Source organism: Penicillium longicatenatum, assembly GCF_028827895.1.
Source record: "Penicillium longicatenatum strain IBT 33135 chromosome Unknown contig_1_segment0_segment0, whole genome shotgun sequence".
NCBI classification, from domain to species: Eukaryota; Fungi; Ascomycota; class Eurotiomycetes; order Eurotiales; family Aspergillaceae; genus Penicillium; species Penicillium longicatenatum.
Genome location: NW_026643119.1, coordinates 228,494 through 254,434, shown reverse-complemented (window position 1 = coordinate 254,434; position 25,941 = coordinate 228,494). Strand labels below are relative to the sequence as shown.

Here is a 25,941-nt window from a genome sequence, read left to right as displayed (position 1 = left end):
TTGATAAATCTATGTGCGTGAGCCTTAATGGCATCTAATGATCGCTTCCATGATCTGTGATAGTCAGGGGATTTCCATCATTCACAAGTATCTGTTCCAAACCATATCCGATCGCTAAGCCGTTACCCTGCTTCTCCGCCTCGCGAAAGCCTGGCGCATAGTCATCCACTAGATCGACTTCACTCCCTTTGTAGATTTCCACGAGCGGCCGTCGCATATCGACTCTAAGCACATATTAATACACACCATCTCGTAACCAAGAATGGACAGACTCACGGCTCATCCTCCAAGATCTCTCTTGGATCTGTATCTCGATCGCGGCCTTGGTATATTGACCGTGACTCGATGTATATCAGCGCCTGCTCGATTGGGATCTGATTTCCCGGACCGATATCACGATAAAAGTGGCCGAATTCCTCCATCATAATTTGAGCCCGGCAGGCCTTCTCGTAGATGCCGTTCGTTGCAAAGTCAACCCAAAGCCCCAGTCCGGTCTCAAGGGTCCGGTCATCGATAATGAGCTTGGGATAGCGGTCCCTGAAAAGTACGGTTCCATCGAGCGCCATGTGCATATCAAGGAAGTCGGGTCGGGCGACACTTTGATGGAACTTGAACGTGTCAAGAATATCCCCTTGATTATCTTCCAAGGGGGGAAACATTATCATTTCGTCTGCGAGAAATTCCTAGCCTTCTTCCCATGGGAATAAACCCAAGATACACTTAGCTAGCAGGGCTTCTTTCTCGGGGGTCAATTCAGTGGTGCATAAGTAGACCATGCAGAAACTTTGAACGTCATTTCCTGCAAAGTCTAGGTCCTATACTCTAGATTAGAACCGCAAGTCAAATAGTAGAAGATATTTCAAACTGCAAGTTCGGGATCCTCAAAAAAACTAGGCTCATCCTCTGGTGCTCGAGATTGATAGCTCTGTCTTGGCGTCAGTGGAGAAATAAGAATTCTTCCAAATTATAGGCATACATCGCGAAATTGTTGGTCTGCTGTTGCCCAGCGTTCGATTAAAGCTCGTTTCTGTTGATCCGAGGCGTCGCCTTTGACCCACTGATCACGAACAAAATGTCTCCATGCACGAGAGGCGGCATCAAAATTTCCTGGGTCCACGGGTTCCTCGTAGCGGCGAACGAACGAGGGGATGCCTCCAGGCCACCGGCTGTGTGATCTTATTAGGGACATGGTGAATGGTGGCAGTTCTTAGGGTTGAAAAGAAGTGGGAATCGCGAGGGGCGAGACTCGCGAGAGTGCGTGTATTTAACGGACGCGTTTGACACACGCCCGCCCCCAGTTTGCAGTCAGACATCAAATCTCTCTTTCCCGTGCATATACTCTTCTCAAACACACTAAACCTGTATGATTTCCTGCGACCTTGGAACCTTAACGCACTAATCTTTGATAACATATGTGGGCAAGAAATTGGAGCCCGGAATGATTTGTTATCAACCCGACCGTTGACCCAGGCATCTAAAGTGGGTTGGTCTCTGCTATTGAAATGAGCTCCACTTGATTGGAGATTTTGATGAGCGCATGATTGCTAAGCTTCGGAAGAATTGCCAGGTATGCACTCAGTCGCCGGAGCCCTGGAGTAGGTAGAGGCTCACTCCTTCCAAGGTTCCTACAAAATTCTCTTGAATTGCTCAGGAACTCCGTGCATGTTCTATACATCCAGTTCCAGTACCAAATTTTGCTTTGAGCCTTCAAAGAATTACGCTCCCAATAATTCACCACGAACATGGCTCAGAAGACAGTTCTCATTACAGGTTGCAGCGAAGGTGGAATAGGTGACGCTCTTGCAAAGACCTTTCACAAGAAGGGCTTTCGAGTTTTCGCCAGCGCTCGGAACCCCGCCAAAATCCAACATCTCAAGGACATGAATCTCGATATTGTACAATTAGATGTCACCAACGAAGAGTCAATCAAGAAAGCAGTGTCAACCGTGAAGGCTGCGACGGGCGGATATTTAGATTACCTGGTCAACAATTCGGGCGCAGGTAGTCTCACGGCTTCAGAGTAGTTTGCTTGTGGCAAGCCACTGACCCTTCGATAGGTTATAGCATGCCTTTATTGGACTCAGATGTCTCAGTCGCCAAGGATATGTTTGATGTTAACGTCTTCGCTGTCGTGACTGTCACTCAAGCGTTTGCGCCACTTTTGATTTCCTCCAAAGGAACGATTATCAACATTGGGTCAGTGCTTGGCAAAATGCCATTCCCATGGCAGGGATACTACAATGCAAGCAAAGCTGCAGTTGCTATCATAACCGATCAGATGCGTATCGAGTTCTCTCCTTGGGGAGTCCGTGCAATCCTCGTAACTACTGGTGCAATCAAGACCAAGTTCTTCGACAACCTTCGAAGTGCACCACGTCTACCCGAGAAATCCCTCTATTATCCCGCAAAGGATGTGATTGAGCCAACATTGGCTGGAACTGAGGTGGATAAAAATGCTACAGATGTCAATTCCTATGCCGAGGTCGTGGTCAATAACGCAATTCGATCAAGCCCCAAGAAGCATCTTTGGTCCGGGGGAGGAGCTTTGATGACTTGGCTGGCTTCAACATTTGGCTGGTCGACTATATGGGTAAGTAGTTCCCCGCCATTCCATGGGCACCAGTCCCATTCTATATGCTAACTTTACACACTCAGGATACCTTGCTCCCTCCTGTCGCTCACATGCCGGATATTACGAACAAGATCCGTGAAGCGGAGAAGGCCGAACAAGATCACCAGAAGACAAGGTAATTGCGTCCGCTCCATCCTGGTGTTTTTTCTTTTTGTTTTATTGCAGCATTTGTTAAGTGTCTTCTTTTGTGGTCCATTTTTGTGACTCACGCTCACTTCTGGCGCTTCAATCGAAGTTTACATTCACACACATATTCAGGCAACATAAGTTTTCTCCAGTCTTTTTTTTTAAGCTCTTTTCGTTCATCTCTTTGTCTTAAGCAGCCTCCTGTCTCAAGTTTGAAAATATCGAGAATGACAGAGCTTTCAAACTTTGCCTCTATCTTTATTCGATTCTTGAAACACAGCTCACTATCTAATTACTCATAAGACCGTGAATGTTGTATATCTTACTATGCGCTGAACCTGCAAGGCTCGAAGCACCTGAGTTCCAACATACATCTGCTAAGGTTTAATACTGAGGGGTGCTCGAGCGCCATTAGAAATGCTGATACTGTCTCATTATGCTGATGTGAAACCCAACGTATGCTGTCATCGAAGACAAGACTATATTGATTTCGCTCGCCGCGGCACGGTCTGTAGTGCGGAATTCGGTGGTGAGATTCGGAAATGAAGCTGTGACCAATATCCACTGGACAGACAAATAGCGAGCCATGAATATATCGTCTCTATGTGTGCAGCAGGCTGCCCAATTTGTATCAGCAGTCTCTGCAGCTTTATCTCAGACATTGCCAAATGCGGGATATTCAAGGAACAATTGCAACACAGTGATATTCTAGAAGAGCTCAAATTGTTCAATTCCACCATAACCATAAAAAAAAGTTTTACATTACTCACCAGCACATCCTTGCACCCACCACTTTCTCCGAGGCTCTTGAGGGTTCACTAGCACTGTCCTATACAACATATGCCCTCAATTCTCGACATGTAGACAGCCGCTACCGAGTCACAAACGAATGCTATAATGGATGTGCTGCAAGACTAACAGACTCAGTTGTTCAAGAAAAGCTCAAGCTCCTTCGCGTAAAGCTCTGGAACCTGAAAGAGATGCCCGTGCCCTGCGTCAGGGTAAATATGCAGATGGGCATTAGGGATCCTCTGCTGTAATATGAAACTGTTCACAGTGGGCGACATAATATCCGTGTGGCCGTTGGTGACAAGAACTGGGGCTTTGATGTCTGCCAAACGATCGAAGTTGCGAGCCTCAGTGGTGAATTTGAAGATGGCAGCGAGCTGCGACTGAACCCCAGTTCCAGTAAGATATGACTTCCGGGATTCACCTTCAACGTTACGCTCGTGGATTCGCTTCCACCATGCACGGCCGAGGGCGAGGCTGGTCTCGGAGGGATAAAAGAACAGGTACATCATATCCTCCTCCGTTGGCGGCTGATCGTTGTTTGCTCCAGCACTTTCCAATATCTCCTGCGGAGGCAAAGCTACACCTTCACCGATTCCAGGTTGAGTGCCGGCCAGGATCATTTTGTTGACAATTTGAGGATACGAATATCCAATATGCTGTACAATGCCACCACCCATGGAGAAGCCAATGAAATCGGCCTTTGAAATTTTAAGCGCAGCGAGCAGGCTGACAGCCACCTCAGCCATCTCGGGAACGGAGTCCGGCACAGTTCCTTCGCTGTGTCCGATACCAGCACTGTCGTAGACAATGACTTCGCGACTTTTGGCGATGCTGTTGAACAAAAGCGGATCGAGAGTATCCATGCTACCACGCAGATGGTTGACATAGACCAAAGGTAATGGACTGCTTGCTCCAAAGCGCCGATAAGCTATTCTTAGTCCATTGACGGAGACAAAAGAAGTCGGAACGATTTGGAGGGTCGACATTGCAGTGGTTTGTTCAAAGAGCATTTGCGAGTAAATCAGTTGCGTTGAGGATAAATACTGGAGGAGGGTATCTCATGAGACAAGAACAGTTTGTATATTTTATAGGGCAGGTGTCCGCCTGCTGACTGCCTTAGGTTCTCCACTGAAAGTTCCGCAACCTGGTCATTGTCCTTTCTTGGTTGTCACATCGGGTCGGATCAGTTTGAGTTCAGCATAGTCATCAAGGAGAACTCGCATATGACGCAAACCCCACTTAAGTCGAAACAAAATTAGTAATCCCATCTTCAGGTTCGGAGTCGGGTAGATGAGAGAGTAAATGATACCTAGTAGGACGATCGGACAGTTGACTCATCATTCCCGGCCAAACTATGTATAGTGACGGCCCGAGGCTCCACATATATCGGCAGTTCCGTGGAAACTCCTCAGTTGACCGTGAACTTACTCGCCTCCTTGACCTCCCCTTGAATTATAGATTAGCATGTCAACGTGGAATCGACGTTCCGGTAAACTGGTGGTTTGTAAGCATCATAATATATAATACTTACATTCGCCACTGTCTCTAGTAGCTGCTGGATGCGACTACAGTTTAGGCTTTCTGATTTCTTTGCTTTTCGCTCTCGAAATCCAAATCGTGGGCTGTTGACCTAGTGCTCATCCCTTGGTCCCGTCGGCTTGAGGTTCGTCCGACCTGTTGGACAGCATTTTTGAGTTTGGGTGTTCTGTTCGCTCGCTGCATTGACGTTATTCTCCGCAAACACTTTTCATACAATCCAGTCCTGTACACCCGCCAGACTATATCAATCCGCCCAGATGCAAGCTATAATCACTCATCGAAGCTTGCCTAGGCGTCTACTGAGTTTTGCTCTCGGTAGTCCGCTTGGGCAGGGCGCGCAAGTCAAGGATGTCTCGATTCCAAGCATCACCGACGATGAGGTCTTGGTGAAGGTGCGTGCAGTCGCGCTGAATCCGATCGACTTCAAAGATATCGACTTCATTTCCCCACGCAATTCTGCTATTGGCTGCGACTATGCGGGCGAGGTGGCTCGGGTCGGCAGGAATTCGGGGCAGCGCTGGAAGGTCGGAGACAGAATCGCTGGCTTTGTTCACGGTGGCTTGTATCCCGACGTTGGCTCATTCGCAGAGTACGTGAAAGTCGATGGAGACTTGGCTTGGAAGGTCCCGGACGAAATGACCTTAGGTGAAGCCACTACTTTTGGAGTTCCCGCAGCTACCGCGATGCTGAGTCTTGCGTATCTTGATATTACCGGGGCGGACATTGAGAGCGAGCGCAGCATTCAGAGTGACCATCCGACCATTTTCATCTACTCAGGGGGCTCGAATGTCGGCCTCTTTGCTATTCAATTAGCCAAGAGAGCAGGATACAAAGTGGTAGCAACGGCCTCGCCACGTTCCTTTGACCTCGCAAAGCGTTATGGTGCCGACGCAGTATATGACTACCGGACCTCCACATCTATTGACGAGATCAAGAAGGCCTATCCAAATATTACAAAAGCTTTGGACTGCTTTTCTGAAGGCAGTTCGGCCACCTTTTGTGCTGAAGTGTTACGAGAGGGCAAGGTGGTCACGCTACTTGACCAAGGAAAGCCAAAGAGGGCAAACGTCACCTATACTTTTCTCATGGTGTACACTGTGTTCGGTCGTGCGTTTCAGCTTATGGCGCCTCTTGGCCCCGTATTCCCGGTAATTCCAACGGATCGCGAGGTTCTTACCAATTTCTATGGTAATATGTCCACATTGAGCCTTGGTGTTTTGAGACCCCCACCTATCACAACCATAAAAGGCGGGTTCAAGGATATTTTTGAAGGCCTCGAGACACTTCGCAAGGGAGAAGGTCGAGGCACAAAGCTTGTAGTCGAGTTCCAGTGATCGCAGTTGTCGCAACTTTCGTCACCGACAACATGTTCTTCTCACTCCTGTTTGCCCGTTTTGTATCTCCAAGCTATTGTTTCTACCGAATCATTACTGCTGATAACTCGGTGCAATTGGATGAAGCTTTATTGCACATATATCAAAGAGAGCTGGCCAAGCGTAATATTGGCCCGGTACCAAAAGGATGAAAAGTAAAGATAAGCTCGCTAGAGGGGTGGAGAGTTCCTATCCAAGTTTTACTATTTGCTTTTCCAAGGATCTGAGGTCTGCCGCCTCCCGTTGCAAATCTTTATGCTTACACTGCCTAAGCCTTGTGCCTACAGTCTCTTTGACAATGCGACTATTTGATAGCATTGCTTTCCCCTCGATCTAGCAAAGTCTGCCGTCTAAGTACAGTCAGTGCAATGCGCTGAGAATACAGAATGAAGAATTGGCTGCAAGCACCCAGGCTATAAGGAAGAGAGACAGGAAGAGGAACATGAACGTGGTGGTGGTGATTATCAAAAGTGTAGCTTTGTCCCAGAGAGTCGTCAGGCCAGGTCCGCAACAAGTCACCCTGACCTACGGATTAGTTGATCAACTGCCCAACTGACTAGGTATATGACTGTTGAGGTACGATCAAGGTTACTGGAGCCACCTTACTAGGTACACTTCGCATCTAGTATATAAGATAACGCGGGTCGACTACACCAAGCTTGATAAAATTTATGTTTCCAGTCTGGCCCGGATTGTCCAAGCGAAATAAAATAACTCTTGCTTCGATCAATAAGCTTTAGTCTAAAAGAGAAGATGACACTCTGCAATCGGAATGAACCCGAATTCATGAAGTGCCCGAGATGGCCTCAGAGCTCCCGAGACCAACGAGCTTTATACATGACGTTTTCTGGCCCCGGTCGTTTCGGGGAATTCCAAGTTATCCGTGGGAATTTAGGCTCAAATCCGAATGCCACTCAAGAATTGTCGTCGTCAAAATTCATCACTGCCAGTATCCTAGTTGTTCCGTTAATTCCTAAATTCTGGATATTTAAAGGGAAATGACCTACTCGTCTTCTCTCAGGATAATAAATTCTTGTAGATTTCGACCCACTTTCCATTGCCTTGGGAGATCACAGATCGGGACTCAAGCACTCGATCGGCCCTAGCCCGAGATCCATCCATTGCCATTTCGAGTCCATTGGTGCAGTAATCCGCCTAGGGTAGGGAAATGAGAGTACACCGCTAATTCCTAGTTAGATATATCATCTTTGAAACTATATAATATAATACGTAATGTGTATGGGCAATGGCTTCGGTAAATACGGTCTGCTCAACGCCGAGTACTCTGTGAATCCCATTATCTCTAGTGAACAATATAAGAACAATATATCAGGAAAACATTACACAAGCATTGGAAGATGGTCCTGCGTGGCCTTTGGGGTTTCAAAATTGGTAGCAGCAGTTTCATCGTCGCATGAACTACTTTCAGAATATAGTAGAATGGAAACAAGTCAATTCATCTAAATAACACAAACATGCCCTTATTAAGCTGCCAAGTTCCGCCAATTAATCAAGCTACCTGACCGGATATATTAAATGTGATCACCAAGCCAAGATTTCCTTCTGGGCTCCACAGCTCAGAGCAGCACAAATCTCCTCATCTTTGTCACTGACCTGCGAGTTACATGGCACTTTTTGTTTTGCCGGCCAGATTTCCCGCCCTTGAGCCTTTTCCCGCTCAAAATGTTCCGTAATAATCTCGCGAGCAGTGCTCTGGAAGAAGAGCGGAGCCTTCTCGAATTTAGGATGCAGCTCCCCATTGACGAAAACGTTCCGGTCGAGATTCTTCTGTGCACTGTCGCAGAGAATTTTGTCTTCCCTCATGACGCGCTCATACATGTCGCTAATCGTGTGGAAATCAGCATCGCCGGAGTTTTTGTTCCGGTAGATTTCGTATGACATCTTGGAGGAGCTGGCGCTTTTGGGAAGAAATTTTTGGACCATGATAAAGTGTGGCCTAGTGCATTATGCGTTAGTGAGTGCTTAGTGGAAATTGCCTAGTACTCCAGGGGGTGGCGGCACATACGAAACAACCATGGCGGAAATTGGGAAATAATATGTACTGGCAGTGTAAAGGCCCTTTGCCTTTTGCTCTGGAGTCGAGATGCAATAATGTTGGATATGTCCATCCTTGAGGTCACTGTCGAAGGAATCGAGATTGAGAAAATCGGGAATATCAGGGTGGGTTGTGGGGCAGTGGTAGCATTCATTGAAGTTATCCGCCAGGATCTTCCAATTATACTGGCCATCCAACTCATAAGTATGATCCAGGTCATAGTCATTGAAGTTATATTCCTGATAACGCTCTTGCGTATCGACGTCTCGGAAGTGCTCTTCCCACGGGATTTCTGGGACCTCGTTCGCATCCAAGTTCACCCATATAAATCCGTTGACATCAACCTTGACATGTATCCGGAATAGACTGTTTTGGTCCTTGTTGAAGTCCAGGTCTTTGTAGCCGGGCGCTTTGGCGAGTTTGCCATTCAAACCGTAGGACCAGCCGTGATAACGACAGGATAAGATTTTGGAGTTGCCAGATCCCTCCTTTTCAACCACTGGGTATGCGCGGTGTCTGCAAACGTTGTGGAAGGCATTCACATTTCCTTGTCGATCTCTAGTGATGATGAAATCGAAGCCCGCGATCTCATAGCGGAGCCAATCACCTGTTTCCTTAACTCGCGAGCTGTGGGTGATAAAAAGCCATCTCTTGGAAAAGATTGCACGGCGCTCTAGCTCGTACATCTCAGGAGATTTGTACCATGATGCAGGCAAAGCACGGACTGGAGAATCTTTCACTGGTTTATTCGAAGGAGCTTTGTTTCCGAAGCCAAGATAGTGCAGCATAGTGGTCATGGTGGTACAAGGTATGCGAGAAGATATCTATGAAGCATTGGTCTGCTCATATCTTAAGGTTCATGGCAGGCCTTATATGTATTCTAGTCCATCTGATCTGACACGGATCCTATTGTTTGCTCCGGTCAGGTGGGAAGCCCATTGTTCAACATAGTAAAGTAACCCGCCGATAAGCCCCAATATAGGCAATGGAATCCACCGATGAACGGGTTCCGTTCCCGAGACCAGAACATCAACCCTTTGCATTTTACTAAGCTTCTATGCGGTCTTGAAAAGAGGATCAGTTACTAGACCCGTAAGATCTTATGCACTCGACAGATTGAAACCATACTGGCATGTGTGAGTCCGTAGTGCATAATCCACAACAATAAAACTGCCCGTCTGATGATGAATAGATCTCGACCTTTGTCGGTTCGAACCTTGAAATTCGATCATCTGCCATCTAAAGTGGCAAATCTAGATCAATCGATAAGAGCATCCCAGCCAATCCGTAAATTGCCAGTCATGATTGGGAATGATTGCCAAGTTAGGTTGGATATCCATAGGTTCTCAACACGGAAGCGTACCCGATTGGCTACGTATATACAGAAGTCGACCGCTCTTTGTTTGTTGGCAGAGGGGTTCAATCTCCCAAAAAAGCCCTGAAGTATCTCGAGGCTCATTATCTGGTTTTCATGTTTATCAATCAGCATTGCCTAATCTCGCATACAGAGCGACAGTATGATAAGACCATTCTGCCCACTTAGACAATTCATTTTCTTCACACAGAATGATGAAAGGCAGGGAATCAATATCATAGGCCGATCAACCTGCTCAACAATTATCCCTAACGACATGTGAATGTGCTGGTAGTCGATTATTGTTTTGTGCAACTCCCTTATATGTTCAAGCCGCCGGATCATTGGTTCTAAACCACCCATTATTTTTGGTTATCTCCTCGCGAGCCCCCAAAATTCAGTTGCACGACCCGTTCCACATCTTCTGTTGTTCTCAAGGCACGCTATAAGTTCTCCGCTAGGTCAAGGTGAAGTCGGCCTCACGGGATGACATATGAAACACCATGGTTCTCCAAGCCCAGATCGGGCGAGAACCCCGCATATAGAGGGGCATGGGCAATGAAGAAAAGATTCTACAGCAAAGGCCAGGGAAGAAGCTTCATTACGCGCGTGTTCCGGAGAGGTTGGGGGTTTGTTGCCTCGGAGGTTCTGTGTCACGCTGATAATCCAACTCTCATCATCCCGGCGTTCCATGTCCACGGCCAGGAACCAATTCCCGATCTTACAGGCAGTCTAGTCGCCGATGGAATCTTGAGGAGAGTTGGCCAGGTCTTTCATAATCATACCTTCTGGTGGGGCGGAGAATTCTTTAACCAGGCTGCTTGTCCAGATGACGCGAACAGAACCGGGACTTGCGGCTGCAGGTGTAGTAAGACTAACCCGCCATTCTTGCTGTGGGGAGCTGCACGCTGAATAGACAGGGTGGCAACTGTCGCATTTCTATCGGACTGGCCTGCGATGTAGATCTCAGCCAAATCCGATCCCTGAGGCTACCCCCATGGTGAGGACAACCCTCCCTAGTTGATCAGAAAGTTGTTCGCCGGGCGTGAAAGTGGAACCAGGCGGAAATGCTTGTGAGAATTGAATATCCATCGCGGTGGTCAGCGTAAGATGTTACTGAATGGCCCAAGATAACGTGAAATTGGACAAAGCTGAAGATTAATGGGGACCTCCTTGCCCCCCCGGTTCTTTGCGTGCGGTGATTTGGACCCCAGGTTCATCCAGTCGATCGGCAAGTATAGTTTGCCTGGAACCTTGAAACAAAGCATTTTTGTCATTATTACCGTGAAAATAATAGTCGGATCTTGTGGTAAACAAGATTTTTGATTAGCAGGAAATATGTACTCCGTAGTGTGGGCCTAAACTTCGAAGGCTGCTGAAGTCGACGTCATTGTCCCCACTGTTGTGATCGTATGCGGTCAGTTTTTCGTCCCCCTCGGACGGACTTGGCATTAACCTCAACCGTGAATGTTGATTTCGACATCGAAACCATTAATCTTGACTGCGTGTATTCATGATCTAGGTCTAACCTCTAGCAGGTCTATCGTGTATCGTCTATTCGTTATATTGCACCACTACGACTGAGCCTGATCTGGCCGTCGCGGTCATACCTTCTCGCTCCATCCCCAGATCGACCACCAGCACTTTACTGCCAGCACATCGCCATCAGCACCCTCCCAGTCATCATATCCGAACTCTTCACCTTCCTCGACCACCGCCAGTCCAAGGTCTGCCATCCGCTGGCGGAATTCGCGCACCTGGGGGAGATACGGAGTGCGCAGTGGCATCTCTGCCAATACTCGTGCACCGAGTCCCCGTCCGAGCCACGATCCAATCGTCTGGACAAGCCATTCGGGGTGACTTGGCGAATACAAGGGGTCCGCGACGAGGATCACGTCGTATCGCTCCTTCGCTGTGGGTTGCGGCGCGGGAACAATGGACCAGTCCAACACACCAGTTGTTACCTCCGCCCCGGTCGTATTGAGAAGCTCGATGTTCAGAGCGCTATTGTGTGCAATGTTCGGTACAATTTCGGGTAGATCGGTCAGGTGCACCGTTGCGGATTTCCCTTGAAGGGCTGCGAAGGAAAGGCCGACCAATCCTGTTCCAGAACCAAGTTCAAGAGCCCGAATCGGCTTTTGTACCAGGTCGCGCGTGAGGGGATCCGTAGGGCCCGATGGTACAAGGTCCGGGGGGCCTTCGAGGATACTATGGAGTCGGCGAGAGAGGAGGTATGAAGAAACCCAGGTCTTCATGCCCAGATTATCTGCTGTGAGGGATGGCTCGTGCAAGGTAATAGAGTAATCGTCGCCGGAGGATCTGGGGACCGAGAAAACTCGCGACATGGCCGGCATGGCTAATGAAGAGGTGACTGGTCAGCCTCGCAGATGCCATTTAAATACCCCACAGGACTTACCAGCACGGCCAGAGCGCTCGCTCAGGCGAGCCGCCGCAGCATCCCACACTGCCTCTCGCAGTTCATCGGTGTCGAGCCATGATAGCGGGCTGGAAATGATCTGAGTGAGATAACGATTCACCCCCGCCGGGTGCACAGCAGGGCCCTTGACTGCCTCGGGGCTGGTTCCAAAGGCTTTAGGCTGCAGGGTTAACAGGGCCAAGGTCTTGATGAGATCAGTGCCCGAGGGTTTTTCGTAGATCTGGGGTAAGTCGAGCACTATGCAAGGGGGACACATTTCTTATCAGTTTCACTATCTAAGTGGCTCAATTGTGGATTGTCGGACTCACCGTGGATAGGCTCATCCTCTGTAGCACTAATCATGGTTACACCTTGTAGATTGGAGACTCTCTTGAAAATGGAGAGAAATCGGGATCCTTTCGGCGGACACGCCTCTTCAACGCCACGAGAAAAAGAAAATTCCCAAATAGGAAAGGTTGGCTCCGGTGCCGCGGATACCCTTCTGCCTGAGATCCCAGGCATCACAAGAGCCGATATCTGCAGAGGAACCAATCAGATTGAACCTTGGCTTGTGTACACAGAACATCTCTCACTGAATGTTTGTTTCGTCTAGTTTCGTCTAGTTAACATCTCTCATTTGATTTTATCATGATACCGTAGATTACCAGCTGGGCTGCTGTTGCCTATGTCTCGGGGGTGGATGACTTGGACCATGAAAAATGCAAGCACAAAACGTTGACGGTCATCAACTCGACGTCATTTACTATCGCGATCTACCTAATTGCAAAGATAAGATTCCCTTCCTCTTAGGTGAATGGGCCGCTCAAGCCCATTCCCGATAGCGAGAAATTGTCGGAATTGCCCCTCCCAACTTCAAAAAGCTGATACGCCCAGGCCTTCACAAAGCGACCTCGGCTTGGTCAGTACGATGAGTTCAAAAGGTACATTGTGACACGACTGCGCGCCAAAGTATTGCTGGAAGAGAGTCGTACAATGGAATTCCTATCTGAACCTCCGCATTGTAATTTCATCTGGTACTATGGTTGCCGCTTCCGGCGAAGCCACATGACCGGAATGGTGCTTGACCGCTATTCCCATAGCTTGGAGAACTATATTAAGCAAAAATAAGGATTCTTGAGAACACTCAATCTCTGAACGTCCTGGATTCCGCCTGCCACCATCTGCATTCACTCGGTTGGGCGCATAATGATCTGAACCCGACCAATGTGATGGTAGACGATTCTGAAGGGGCTGGAATGCCCGTCCGGGTCTACTTTGGCTTAGCTGGAGATTTGGTACGTTGGCGTGGATGTCCCGGGGTACAGCAAATTGAATAGAGGGGCAAATTGAGGATTATACCACTCTCAGGAAGGTACCACTTCTAGAAAGAAGCATGATCTCTTTTCTTTGGAGAGCGGGGTTGGGTTGACCACCCGAGCTGTCGACAGGACCTAGCAGAAAACCACAATTAGCTAGTGTTTATTGAAATCTCAAGACTCAGTATACGCCAGTGTAGGTCCCAGGTACACAGTCCGTGATCTGTATCCACGGGTCAGGTGCTCTCAAAGTTTTTTTCCACATCATGTGATCGTGAGGCAAACGGTCGCGAAGCAATTAAGTTGCCGGAGACGTCGCGCACGTTCCATGATCCACCGGATCGATCGATAGTTGCCCTGTTTACAAACATGTTGACCTGGATTTGGTTCTGCAATCAACCTGAGAGGTCTAATCCATCCCGATTACTCCACAACGCCCCGGATAGTTCCCCACTTTATGATGTAAGATCACTCGCTGGACACTTTCCGGTTCTGTGCAGTGGCGGTGACCTACAGCTCATTTCGTCAGCCAGACTCCTTTTTTCTCTTCTTTTATTCCCACCTTCTCCTTCCAATTTGCTTCTTCTCAATCAATTCATTTAATCATGCCTCCCTTAAAGCTTAACAACCAGAATCTCCCGCAGATTGCTGCGGCAGGCGAAGCTCAAGTCAAGGTTCCCACCTACGCCCGCGGTGGCGCTGTGAAAGAGGGAATTGTCCACGTTGGCGTCGGCGGTTTCCACCGCGCACACCTGGCTTACTATGTCGACCTCTTGATGCAGCAGGGTGTGACTGACTGGGCAATCTGTGGTGTTGGTCTGCAACCCTTCGACGCTGGCATGCGAGATGTTCTAGGTTCGCAGGACCACCTTTACACCCTCATTGAGCGATCTGCCCAGGGCAGCTTTGCGCATGTTGTGGGTAGTATCAACTCATACCTCTTCGCCCCCGATAACCGCGAGGCTGTTATCGCGAAGATGGCCCATCCAGATACCCATATTGTTTCCCTCACCATCACCGAAAGCGGGTACTACTACAATGAGAACACCCACGAGCTCCAACGCGAGCACCCTGATATCCAGTTCGATCTTGACCCGGCCAATGAGAAAGCCCCTCGTACAACCTTTGGTTTCCTTTACGCTGCCATGGCCCGTCGCCGCGAGGCTGGTCTGAAGCCCTTCACCGTCATGTCGTGCGATAACATGCAGAAGAACGGTGCCATCACACGCCACATGCTTACATCATTTGCGCGCCTACGTGACCCTTCACTTGCGGACTGGATCAACAAGGAAGGCCACTTCCCCAATGCCATGGTCGACCGGATCACACCCCAGACATCAGATACCGATAAAACGGCCCTCGCCGATGATTTCGGTATTCAGGATGGATGGCCCGTCGTCACAGAGCCCTTCACGCAGTGGGTGATTGAGGATCATTTCTGCGATGGTCGCCCACCATTCGACAAAGTCGGTGTCCAGCTAGTCACCAATGTCCACAAAGTTGAGGAGTTCGAAAAGCATAAGTTGCGCCTGCTGAACGGTAGCCACTCCGCTATCGGTTACCCAGGTCAGCTTGCCGGCTTTAAGTATGTTCACGAAGTTATGGAGAACCCTATCTTCCGTCGCTTTGTGTGGCAAATGATGCAGGATGAGGTCAAGCCCCATTTGCCTGACATCCCCGGCGTGAACATTGATGAATATTGCAACACGCTCATGGAGCGCTTTTCCAACCCCACTATCATGGATCAGCTGCCCCGCGTCTGCCTTAATGCATCTGGCAAGATCCCCCAGTTTATCATGCCCTCGATCGCGGAGGCCATCTGGGATACCGCCCCCTTCCGGCGCCTGTGCTTCGTTGCAGCTTCATGGTTCCACTACCTCAAGGGCGTTGACGACAGTGGCAAGCCCTTCGAGATCGTGGATCCCATGCGCGATGAGCTCCAGGCTAAGGCTCGCGCTGGTGGCACCAAACCGGCCGAGTTGCTGAGCATCAAGAACCTATTCGGTGACGATCTTCGTAATGACAAGCGGTTCATTGACGAGATGACGACCGCTATGGAACTTATTGACCGGGATGGGATCATGAACACCCTTCCCAAGTACATTGATTAAGAATCTCGACTGGGGCTGTTCACGGTACATTTACATTTGCGAGCGAACTTTATGCTTTTTAATATCTTGGCACGTGGTACGACTTGAGAGTGATTTAGGCGAAAAGCACGATTTAGCCTGATAGACATTGATGATTCCAACGTAGGATAGATACACAAAATTCATTATTTCCTATTCACGTTCAACTTTGGTGATGCCCTTTTCATGAGATAGTTTCCACTTGCAAGACCTAATTTCAATCCATTGACTGGATGTTAGACGTTCGATACGTTTTACTTTCTTCCGGATAAAGATAAGAAGATACGATCAGTGCCTGCATGAAGCATTTTCCAACACAGCCCCTTGCGGCATCTAGATTTGATATTTCCCCACTCTGCCTTCCACCCCTTCCCATAGCACCTCGTTTGACCTTTGTTGCAGCATTACCAGGAGACGTGCGGTCATCCTGATCTCCATTCAATTTTACAATGTTGACGATAATAGCTGCTGACGGGTCTTACTTAGTATACCCCTGAAAATGGGTACCTGTCTTGTGGTGCACTGGATGGATCTTGTGCCATGCCACGGTGTGATTGATATTTATATGACTTGGAATTTTCCGCCATTTCATCTTCCCTTCAGCACCTTCGTTCCGTCATGGATCTAATTTGTGATTCATGAGCCAAAAAGGACAACCTTTTGACAAAATGATAGGTGATATAAAATGGTGGGAAACAATTTCTCTCAGGGTCATCAGATACTGTAAACTGAGCAAAGATCTGGGCGGTGTCGTCTATGATTCGAAGGTCTCGAGCAAAGGTTGGGGCTGTAGGGGCCGTGATCAGGAACCGAAAGAGTGTGATGACAGCAGTGAGCAAGAAGTGGGCATGTATCCTATGGACCAAGAGGAAAGTTTTGAGCGAATGCTATTTGAAAAGTAAGAACATCCAGAGCGTGCACTTACCAGAATGTATGATAATTAATGTAATGTCGTACTCGACCAATATAGATCAAGGTGCACCGCGCTGCCTCATAAGTAATCTCTGTGCTGGACAGCAGTGGTGGTCCAGAATTCGAGACGGGGATGTTGTAAGAGTTGTTAGATCCGTGGATTTTGCCTAGGCAGTAGTAATACTCCAGATGAATGCTGACGCCGCGGATGCTGAGATCGTGGAACAAATAATTCGGGGCACCCTCGGTGGCAAATAGGTCAGGACGGCATTCCACCGGGAACTCCGATCGCAATTTGCTCAATTCGTTATCCAATTCGCGGATAAGCTGGAGTCGTCTTGCTTCAGAGTTGGGGGCATTCTTCTCGGAATACAGCATGGTTTGTATCCTTGTTTTGATCAAGTTCAATCGCAGATCCGATGGATAGAGAAGCTCTTTCGATGACAAGGGCTTCCAATAAAAGTGATGTTCCTTCGACTTCAAAGCGTAGTTGACAGGTAAGTCCATGTCACAGTGAGCTTCATTGATCAACTGAGGCTGGCCTTTGCGGATGCATAATTCGCTATCCATGCCATAGCAAAGCCAGAACAACGCCCGCAGGTGCTGGTTCTCCTGAGACCGACTGGGGGTTCCGGGGGTGGCTTGTATCCGGTGCCCACCTAGGCTATAGACTGTCTGTATAGCAATTCCCAACAATAGATCTATTGACTGCGTCTGGCCAATTGGGGCAATGTATATGGCCTTGGAAATCGTTAGAAGCAAGTCACATAGCCTGGGGAAAGTACCGGACTTACTAACATGATCACGGCCTCTAAGGTCCTGAGATCGGGTGTCTCCATCAGAATCGCAGGGATAAGCCCGAGAGCTGCTTGGGCGTAAGAGTCTGGATCAGCATTGGCTAGACTTGGTTCATGGCGGTGCATCTGAGCAATATTGGCAGTGAAGGCAGCCAAGCAGGCAATATTAGCAGCACGGGTCGCTTGTGGACGACTCAATACATCCGCATTGAGGAGAATTTGCAACGCTTCCACGTCCGCAAAAGGAAACATAGAATATAATCCACTTTTTGCATAGTAATCAATGCAGCTTTGCACGAGGTGCCGCGGCGGCCATTGAGAAGTTGTCAGTCTCTTGTTGGATCTGAACCCCTGAGCCTCAAACGAGTGGGCCACTTCAAATAGAAGTTCATCCAAGTCAAACTTGTGGCCAGTCTGTTGGTGAACTGATGAGCTAAAGGCTGCTCTTGCACTTGAAAGAGGACTCCCAAGCCCGCAATTGGCAATGTGCCATTTGAATGTTGCTACGGCGGCCTCCAGGGAGCGGGTGTCAGGGATGACGGAGCTTGTGAAGGGTATCTGGCTTGTAGATGCAGGATCAACACCTCTGCCAGACAAAGTGGATGCTGTCAACTGAGAAGAATTTTCATGAGAAGAACTTTGAGTTGCAAGATTTAAAGCATCTTCGAGCTCTCGCACCCGCGCCTGTGTATCGGCGAGTTCCCTGCACCAGTTGAAATTGAAAATGAGAAAAAATTGAGGGCCAAATCGTGCATACGAGATACTTACTGTCGGAGGTCTTTTCGCTCCTGGTTGAGTGGAGGCGTGAATATACAAGGTAGTCCTGCCAGATGACAATTCTCACAGGCAGGTTGAGCCCGATCACAGCGAATCTAAGTGACAACCCGAAAGCCATCAGTGACGTTTTCTGCGTTATGGATGGCAGACCATCAATACCTTTCGAACGCGACATAGATCACAGGCTTTTCTGGTTTTGGAACCACGTGCAACCGAAGAAGTCTCCATGGAGAACACGTCGATACTGGGTAATCATAATCTGCAAGCTAGTTAGTGCGCGGCCCCGCTTTGCCTTGGGGCAATGGCCGAGTTCTCCACACCTGCCCGGTACTTGCCTCAGTGTCGCGAATCCCGAATGCCAAGCGTCGCGCCAAGGATCATGGCTGAGTCAGCGGGGTTGGTCCTCCGAGCTTTGGAGAAGATCTACATCGATGCTGTCAATCCTCGACAGATGATTTACGTTTTACTAACCATCTCCACAGATCCTCAGGCTTCTGCGGTATCCCTGATTCTGTACGGGGAATGCATCTCAAGGCCGCGTAATTCTTAACACCAATCCCAGAGACCCTTGGCAATTCATACATCTGTAAACTATACTGGTACGTTGCTCTGGCTGAGAAGTTTGCCTCTTATCTGTCCTGCAATCGAATAAACGACCTTGGACGCCATTGTAAAATACCTTTCGCTTCCTATCGACTCTAGCTATCATTTCCAAGAAGTCTTGGCAACTGTTATGGGCTTTTGCTTGGCTCGGAGGTCTTTACCCCCACTCTGGAAACCTTGGCTGCAGATCAATGGGGGGTTCAGAAGCAGGTACGAAAGGAGAACATGATCTAGACGCAATTATTCTCCTACTAATCCATCTGGTGTTCAATGGCAACGGCGTGATTCGCCAATCACACCCCACCGAAGATCTTGCGTCGTCATTTGTGTCGATAGGTCCTTCTCCTTCTAGTATGGTAGCTCTTGGTACTTACTACAAACCCACGAAGGGAATTTGTGTCTTTCAAATCACTATATGGGTGACGCTAATGCTGACGTGTCAGTGATTCTGATACAAGCCGGGATAAACAATCCCAGAGCAATATGTTAGGAAATGGGTGTCCAAGGACTATAAATATGAGCCAATTGCTCCCAGTTGATCTTCCTGTTCAGCAGCTCAACTCGAATTCAAACACACCTCAAGACCTTTTGGCCTTCCGGATTTCCAATTACCGCCATTATGCACTTTACCAAGTTCACCGCTCTTGCCCTGAGCACCCTGGCCATGGCTCACCCTGGAGTCCACGAGCCTAACTCGTATTCATCTATGGCCAAGCGAGACTTCCTGAACGGTGCCCGTCGCTCCCTGGACCTATGTGCGGATCACCTGGAGAAGCGCGGGATCAATGATCGTGCTCGTGCTCGCCGCGCCGCCATCTTTGAAGCCAACAAGAAACATATTTTGCAAACGCGTGACACCAACAAGACCGTTGGTACAAATCACAAATCTTCTCTCAGTGTGACTTCTTCCACCTCCGAGTCAGAGCTCTTCTCGCAAAACCCTGTCTGTATCCTCGCCCCCGAGGGTGAGGTTGGGCCTTTCTGGGTTAAGGGTGAGCTCATGCGCAAGGATGTCTCCGACGGTCAGGCGGGAGTCCCTCTTATCATGGACGGTCAGTTCATCGACATCAACACGTGCGAGCCCATTGAGGCTCTGTATTGGGATGTTTGGAGCTGCAACTCGACTGGTGTCTACTCGGGTGTCCAAAGCTCTATGAATGGCAATGGCAATGACGCCTCCAACCTCGACAAGACCTTCCTCCGCGGCATCCAGAAGACTGACTCGGAAGGTGTGGCCCAGTTCAAAACTGTTTTCCCCGGTCATTACTCTGGTCGTGCTACTCACATCCATGTCATTGGACATACCAATGCCCACGTTCTTCCTAACAACACCATTACTGGTGGTCACATTTCACACGTTGGTCAGCTCTTTTTTGACCAGGATCTGATCAGCCAGGTTGAGGCTACCTACCCATACAACACTAGCACTGTCGCTATTACCAAGAATATCAACGACCACGTTGTCGAGGATGAGACTGAGGACTCAGCCTCTGATCCTTTCTTTGAGTATGCCCTGCTTGGAGACTCTATCGAGGACGGTGTTTTCGGCTGGGTTACCCTAGGTGTCAATGTTTCTGCGAGTTACGATTCGGACGCTACTTATGCGGCCTACCTTACCTCCAAGGGCGGTGTCAGCACCTAAGGTACCTAGCAGTTACATGCGTCTTTTTCAGAATGGCGGGATAAATATGTGTGTTTCGCGTTGGGTGTTTTGATACAACATAAGATGTTTATTTTGTAATTATAAGCGCAAACCAAATGTCCTAAGGGTAGAGAGCACCCGAATCCACGTATTTTATTTTCTTTCTTCTATCCTATGCCCTTTATGATGTTGTCATTAAGTTTGATACAGCTCAATGAACCAGATGTTTACGAGGTTTGAAATATTACAAACCCCCAAGAAAGAAGCATATCGATATGTCTAGTCTTGTTCTGTTTGTCGCATCTGTAGGTAAATGGAGATTTCTGGTCCATGTTATATTTCAGCCCTGATCCTAGCAAGGGAGAAAATACACTCATAGAGCCGAAACCTTGAGCAACTTCCTTCTCCGTGCAATCGAGATCAAGTTTGTCCGGGCATCAAGCAATTATACGCCAGAATTCCAATCATCGAATTTAGCCTACCGTTATATTACACTTTAAATCTTCAGCCGGAAATCGGAACAAAATAAGATAGCCCCGACTGGCACGGGCTAAAAAGTCTGAAGACAATTCATGCAAATTCGTTTCTAAGGTGCTCATAATACATCTAATCACTAATATCAAATTATGCAGCACGTCTACCATGCAAATGACTCTTCTACATACTTGATCCGGTACCCTTGTCGCATAGCGAGGTGAGCAGCGGCTCGAGCCTCATCAGCCATTCCGACGGGACCGCATGCCAAAACGGCCAGTGATATTTCAGCAGAGGAGGCATCGCATGCTCGGCTCATAATGAGCGACTGCAAGTGGGGCCTCCCTGGGGTAATCTCATACCCGAGGTCAGTAACATCCTCCGAGGATATAGTAGAGGATCCAGTGGTATAGAAAGAAGCTTGGAAGTCTTCGCGGAGTAGGAGGGGTTTCAGCTCCCTGCTAGCTACATCCTTGAGAAAGGGAACCTGCTTTGCTGTCCAGATCAGTTCGATGTCTCGGATGCGGGTCTTTTCCTCGGATCCCTCTTCCCAGTCGTGTCCTGATCGTCGCAGATGATCTTGGAGGTATGGCACTGCTGATGCGATTCCTGTGCCCCCCACAATGATCAATACGGATTCGTATTTCCAAAGTGAGAAGTGATGTCCGTATGGACCTTCGAGGAGGATGGTCGTGTTGACGGGCTGAGACTTTGCGCGGAGGCATTGCTGGCGCAGATGTCGGGTCCAGCCATCATATGGTCGGATCCAAAAAATCGCTTTTAAACGAGGTATATTGCTGCCTGTACTGGGTTCCTCTGTGGGCATCAGATCTTCCCGGCCCTGTGATCCACTGGGCAACAGAGGCATTTGAGAGACACTCAAGGATTCGCTCGATTTTCTCAACATTTTGGACGATGATGACATCGACCTGAGATGAGATGACCAGGCGCCGACGGTGAATGGGTGACTTTCCCAGCCAGTCCAACGAAAAGGTTGGTACAGGAAGAAATAGTCACCAGGTGTGGGGTGGATGAGGGGAGTGGCAAGCGATACTTCCAACCTGACTACATCCGTTTCCTCATCGTAGGTCATTTGACTCGAGGAAGTACGGATCAGATTGCCTCCAGTGATGCCAACGTGCATATTGCAATAGCATAAGCGAACCATACGTAAGAATCGGTCAAAAGCCCAGATTCCAACGGAGGGCCATAGATATTGCCAGTATTCATGCCCTTCAAAGATGGTGGTGTGACTGCCCGAGTTAGCTGCGGAAAAAAATTAGTGGATGCAAGGGGGCTCACTAGAAACAGCCGACAAGAGTAAAACCCGAGAGCACAATGTGTATGATCAAGAATATTTCGTAGCTTGAAAACCGAAGTCGATCTAACGATGTTAAGAGTAGGAAAAACATCACAAGGACGGCCTATTATTATTAGTCTTGAATTTGGCTTCATCCGATCTGGTTTAAATGTCTCACTATAATTCCCCAAAGGATATAAGTCTTGTAAAAGACTTTCCACATTTTATTTGCTGTATGGCTTCACTTTAGCATGCAGTCGCTCATGGAAAGCAAATATTCATCAACTCACCCCTGAAGTAGATCACTAGATAAAAAGCGGCGTGTGCCAGGGCCTGAAAAGTCGCCACACGAGCTACATGGCGATGGAATATGTTATACGTTGCAAAGCTCCAGCCTGTAGCCCAGATCAAGATATTGTTACGCCCGCCAAAGAGCCATAATAAGGGCAAATTGGCAAATGCCATGATGCCGGTTCGATCCGCCGCATACCGGAGGATTTGACTCGTGACATCAGCCCAGCTGCATCTTGTTAGTACATGCTATTCAGAGGTCGAGGAAATTCGGCAGTTCATACTAGATATTCCCCTCAAATGTCCGGTATCCGACCAGGCTCAACACGATACTAAGGATCCAGAATCCGCCTACGGCAAGGGCCTCTGCTCGGTTTGAGAATGTACATAGAAGCATCTCTCGGCCTCGTGAGGCGAGTGGAGCTGACACGATCAGATGTGTCTGCAGCCAATGTATAGTGTGTCCGACCAAGGGAATAGCCCGCCATCTATTGAGCAGCGGGTATGTCTGCGATTCGACTCCGCGTTGCATCCGAGGTTTTCGATGATGAATGGCCCAACGGCATAAACGATAGCACATTCCCAGTAAGATCAATACACCCCAGTACGCGTACCCGATATAACTAATCAAGTGTAAGCAAGAGTTTATTGGCTCCAAAATAATTCCGTCATAATACTCACCCAAATGCATGGTGGGACCAGGTCTCAAACTGCCAGGAATCGATAGTGTTGTGCATCCGGTTGAAAAATGATGCGGATATCATGATCGGTTCATCCGCCACTTCATCCCAAGACATTTCCAAATAGCTCACCGTCCGTAAATTGCGGATCACATCTTCATTCAGATTTTCCGCGACAGCCTCCCTCGGGAGCAACTCGCGATGGCCGAACTCCTCACATTCACTAGCCAGCTGCGCAAGACCGGCCGCCCGATCCACATCGCGACAGTATATTTCGGAAGCGGCATATATGGATGTGACCTTAAGGGGATTCTGGCACCGGGTATCCCACATCCCGGTGGCCGGTTCCCCCGCAAAGGAAATGTAGTTGTAGGCCGAGTAAATGGCCGTCACACAACGCTCATCTATAGGCAAGAAGTCACCCCAAGCGCACCTGGCGCTCAGGATGACCAGTAGCCATCCGAGACGCAACATGGCTGCGTTTCAGAACCAGGTGCTGATCTGGAGAGCGAAGTGAACGAAGAGAAAAAGGCGGAGCGGATGATCGTAACCTGGTCAGACAGGGACCCACATGCTCTCGCCCCCAACCACGAATGAGATTCCTGTGGACGCGGTTTGGTTCACGGAGGATAAGTGTTTGGGAAGATGGCAATCACTTGAAATCATCATTGATTTTCCTTGGAATTTCAAGCCGAATGGTCAATGAAATGTGTGGTCACATTTTCTCTTTAAGTTCGCTGCCGTTGAGCCGATCACATGCGCTTATCCTTATCGATCAGATAAGATGGAATTCTGCATCCATTTGATCAAAGTTCTTACTGTTCAGCTCGCTGACAATCAATAGAGCGAATTCTTCTGGTTTCATGATGCCGATCATAGTAACTATGATTGAATTACCCGCGCAATTCTTAATTCATGTAGCCTGCCTCCAAGGTCGTCTGTAAAACCGCGAGTGGGGCACATTCCCATGTATGAGGAGTATCCACTGCCAGGTGACCCTCTATCTTATGGGACATCTATGCAAATTCGAGATAAATGAATACATATGACAACTAGGTGTACGAACCGGAGCCCAGGTGAGGATATTGCCTGTGTCCTATACATCATGCGGTAAATTGAAGTTGACATAGAATTAACCTGAATACCGTAATTCAAGGTAGCTTGACTTATTCCATTTGAGTATTGATTTAGTTTAAAGTTCCAAACTCCATAGCTGGTGTTGTAACAGCCCTGGAAAGTCTTATTTTGTATCGGAATAAAGATGCATCCAGCAAGGTTGATCCGTGTGGCTCGTGCCGTTTCAGAGCCTTTCCTTTTGGATGCTGTTCGAAGTCCATGTGTGATTCGTTCATGCACCTGGAAAGCTTCTGACGTTGATAGTAGAAATGGTGTGGGAAGATTGAAGAAAGAGACGTATTTATTGCGGATCAAGATGCCGCTGTCTTGAGGAAGAGAGATTCCTTCAACAATAATTATATTAGCTTTATAGGTCCACCCACGCTAGCCTTTTGCTGTCTTCGACAGCTAATATGTTGAAGACTAGATAAATTTGAACGAAGCATGCGTAAATGGGCAGTAGAGAATGAGTTACATGTCGTCATCGTCAGGGTCGTAGAGATCGAGATCAAGAGTCGCACTTGGCTTTGGCTTGGGTGCCGGTGCAAAGCCCGACGCTGCAGGTCGTGGTGCTCCAGTAGCCGCTGAGCCAGCCTGAACAGCCGCAGTAGCGGCCTCCTCTTGCCTGGCATCTGCAGCCGGGGCTGGGGCCGGAGGTTCTGCAGCTCCAAGACCCTCCGCTTCACGTATCAACCGTTCCACCTCCTTATCCGGGTCATCGCCCGCGGCCAGCTGGACTTGAGCCATCAGGCCCATTCGTATCCGTTCCTCCATTGGGTATGGCAGCATGTACACTTCGCGCGTGACATTCGCCGAGTCGTCCAGCCACTGCGTCGCGTTCTTTGTTACCGAAGATACCGGTTCTGCGCCATCTGTAGTCGGCTCTCCATTGGTACCCGCCATTGTCACATCCTTGTCCATTATCTGTGGCCGCGACGCTTGACGTCTTTCGGGATTGGCAGCTCCATTTGCAGCGTCAGCGGCGGCTTCCTGGTTGTATTTGCTGATTCGGCGGGCAAAGTCGAGGAGAAGTCTGTAATCGATTTCCTTGCGGGGTGGCTTATTGGTAGTCTCGTCATCGTCGAAATCGAGTTCGCTGTCACTGTCTTCGTCGTCACCGCAGGCGGTTCGGATCTCCTTGTCGAATTCCTCCACGTCTCTCACGATTCCCTTCACGCGCTCTTCTAATCTTTCAGCCTCGGCTCGGAGTTGTAGAATTTTGGCGTAGTTTTCTTGATGCTGGCGCAGGGTAGAAATGGCGGAGGATAAGGAGTCATCGGCTTCGAGTAAGGCGACTGCAGCAGCTGGCGCTCCTGCTGCGGTGGGGGAGGTAGTGAGGGTGCTTAGAAGCGCATTGAGCTTGGACTCGACTTCTGACAGAGCGGATTGCACAACGGTGTTCATCGTGAAAGCCCGCGACAGGTTTCAATATCCGGGTGGTTATCTGGCGCAACCTTTTTTGACCAGTCCGCGTTGGGTGGTTGAAGAGCTTGCTCGGTTCCCCGCGCGACAGAGTTGAGGGAATGAATTGCGAAGTGGAGTCTGCGGAGTCTTTGTTCGGAATGTGTTATTCCGCCCGTCTACATGACTGAGTTATTGTACATGTTTCATTATTT

General features: G+C 48.7%; 11 protein-coding genes across 11 annotated transcripts; 4 read left to right on the top strand and 7 right to left on the bottom strand.

Annotated features, from left to right (window-relative positions):
- Positions 1-34: 34 nt before the first annotated feature.
- On the bottom strand, positions 35-1,189 carry N7484_000869 (uncharacterized protein; the record flags this gene model as incomplete). Its single annotated transcript, XM_057111289.1, has 5 exons — positions 35-224; positions 277-670; positions 719-815; positions 866-925; positions 977-1,189. The coding sequence occupies 5 exons, from the start codon at positions 1,187-1,189 to the stop codon at positions 35-37; spliced, it is 954 nt and encodes a 317-aa protein (XP_056976026.1).
- Positions 1,190-1,742: 553 nt separating this feature from the next.
- N7484_000868 (SDR family oxidoreductase) lies at positions 1,743-2,745 on the top strand (the record flags this gene model as incomplete). The annotated part of the gene is made up of 3 exons (XM_057111288.1): positions 1,743-2,001; positions 2,058-2,590; positions 2,656-2,745. Coding segments are annotated over 3 exons (882 nt in total), but the record flags the coding sequence as incomplete, so codon positions are not given.
- Positions 2,746-3,681: 936 nt separating this feature from the next.
- On the bottom strand, positions 3,682-4,536 carry N7484_000867 (alpha/beta fold hydrolase; the record flags this gene model as incomplete). The annotated part of the gene is made up of 1 exon (XM_057111287.1): positions 3,682-4,536. One exon carries the CDS (start codon positions 4,534-4,536, stop codon positions 3,682-3,684), a length of 855 nt encoding a protein of 284 aa, XP_056976024.1.
- Positions 4,537-5,346: 810 nt separating this feature from the next.
- On the top strand, positions 5,347-6,423 carry N7484_000866 (zinc-binding alcohol dehydrogenase family protein; the record flags this gene model as incomplete). The annotated part of the gene is made up of 1 exon (XM_057111286.1): positions 5,347-6,423. One exon carries the CDS (start codon positions 5,347-5,349, stop codon positions 6,421-6,423), a length of 1,077 nt encoding a protein of 358 aa, XP_056976023.1.
- A 1,581-nt stretch (positions 6,424-8,004) lies between these two features.
- Positions 8,005-9,315, bottom strand: N7484_000865 (aromatic ring-hydroxylating oxygenase subunit alpha; the record flags this gene model as incomplete). The annotated part of the gene is made up of 2 exons (XM_057111285.1): positions 8,005-8,419; positions 8,489-9,315. The coding sequence occupies 2 exons, from the start codon at positions 9,313-9,315 to the stop codon at positions 8,005-8,007; spliced, it is 1,242 nt and encodes a 413-aa protein (XP_056976022.1).
- Positions 9,316-11,476: 2,161 nt separating this feature from the next.
- N7484_000864 (S-adenosylmethionine-dependent methyltransferase) lies at positions 11,477-12,651 on the bottom strand (the record flags this gene model as incomplete). The annotated part of the gene is made up of 3 exons (XM_057111284.1): positions 11,477-12,228; positions 12,289-12,546; positions 12,618-12,651. The coding sequence occupies 3 exons, from the start codon at positions 12,649-12,651 to the stop codon at positions 11,477-11,479; spliced, it is 1,044 nt and encodes a 347-aa protein (XP_056976021.1).
- A 1,558-nt stretch (positions 12,652-14,209) lies between these two features.
- Positions 14,210-15,715, top strand: N7484_000863 (mannitol dehydrogenase family protein; the record flags this gene model as incomplete). Its single annotated transcript, XM_057111283.1, has 1 exon — positions 14,210-15,715. The coding sequence occupies one exon, from the start codon at positions 14,210-14,212 to the stop codon at positions 15,713-15,715; it is 1,506 nt and encodes a 501-aa protein (XP_056976020.1).
- A 617-nt stretch (positions 15,716-16,332) lies between these two features.
- On the bottom strand, positions 16,333-18,447 carry N7484_000862 (transcriptional regulator family TF; the record flags this gene model as incomplete). The annotated part of the gene is made up of 5 exons (XM_057111282.1): positions 16,333-16,588; positions 16,659-17,386; positions 17,440-18,145; positions 18,211-18,314; positions 18,379-18,447. 5 exons carry the CDS (start codon positions 18,445-18,447, stop codon positions 16,333-16,335), a joined length of 1,863 nt encoding a protein of 620 aa, XP_056976019.1.
- Positions 18,448-19,441: 994 nt separating this feature from the next.
- On the top strand, positions 19,442-20,464 carry N7484_000861 (intradiol ring-cleavage dioxygenase; the record flags this gene model as incomplete). The annotated part of the gene is made up of 1 exon (XM_057111281.1): positions 19,442-20,464. The coding sequence occupies one exon, from the start codon at positions 19,442-19,444 to the stop codon at positions 20,462-20,464; it is 1,023 nt and encodes a 340-aa protein (XP_056976018.1).
- A 637-nt stretch (positions 20,465-21,101) lies between these two features.
- N7484_000860 (ferric reductase family protein) lies at positions 21,102-23,683 on the bottom strand (the record flags this gene model as incomplete). Its single annotated transcript, XM_057111280.1, has 6 exons — positions 21,102-22,191; positions 22,241-22,362; positions 22,417-22,469; positions 22,529-22,758; positions 22,814-23,152; positions 23,211-23,683. The coding sequence occupies 6 exons, from the start codon at positions 23,681-23,683 to the stop codon at positions 21,102-21,104; spliced, it is 2,307 nt and encodes a 768-aa protein (XP_056976017.1).
- Positions 23,684-24,796: 1,113 nt separating this feature from the next.
- N7484_000859 (uncharacterized protein) lies at positions 24,797-25,729 on the bottom strand (the record flags this gene model as incomplete). Its single annotated transcript, XM_057111279.1, has 1 exon — positions 24,797-25,729. The coding sequence occupies one exon, from the start codon at positions 25,727-25,729 to the stop codon at positions 24,797-24,799; it is 933 nt and encodes a 310-aa protein (XP_056976016.1).
- Between the last annotated feature and the right edge of the window lie 212 nt (positions 25,730-25,941).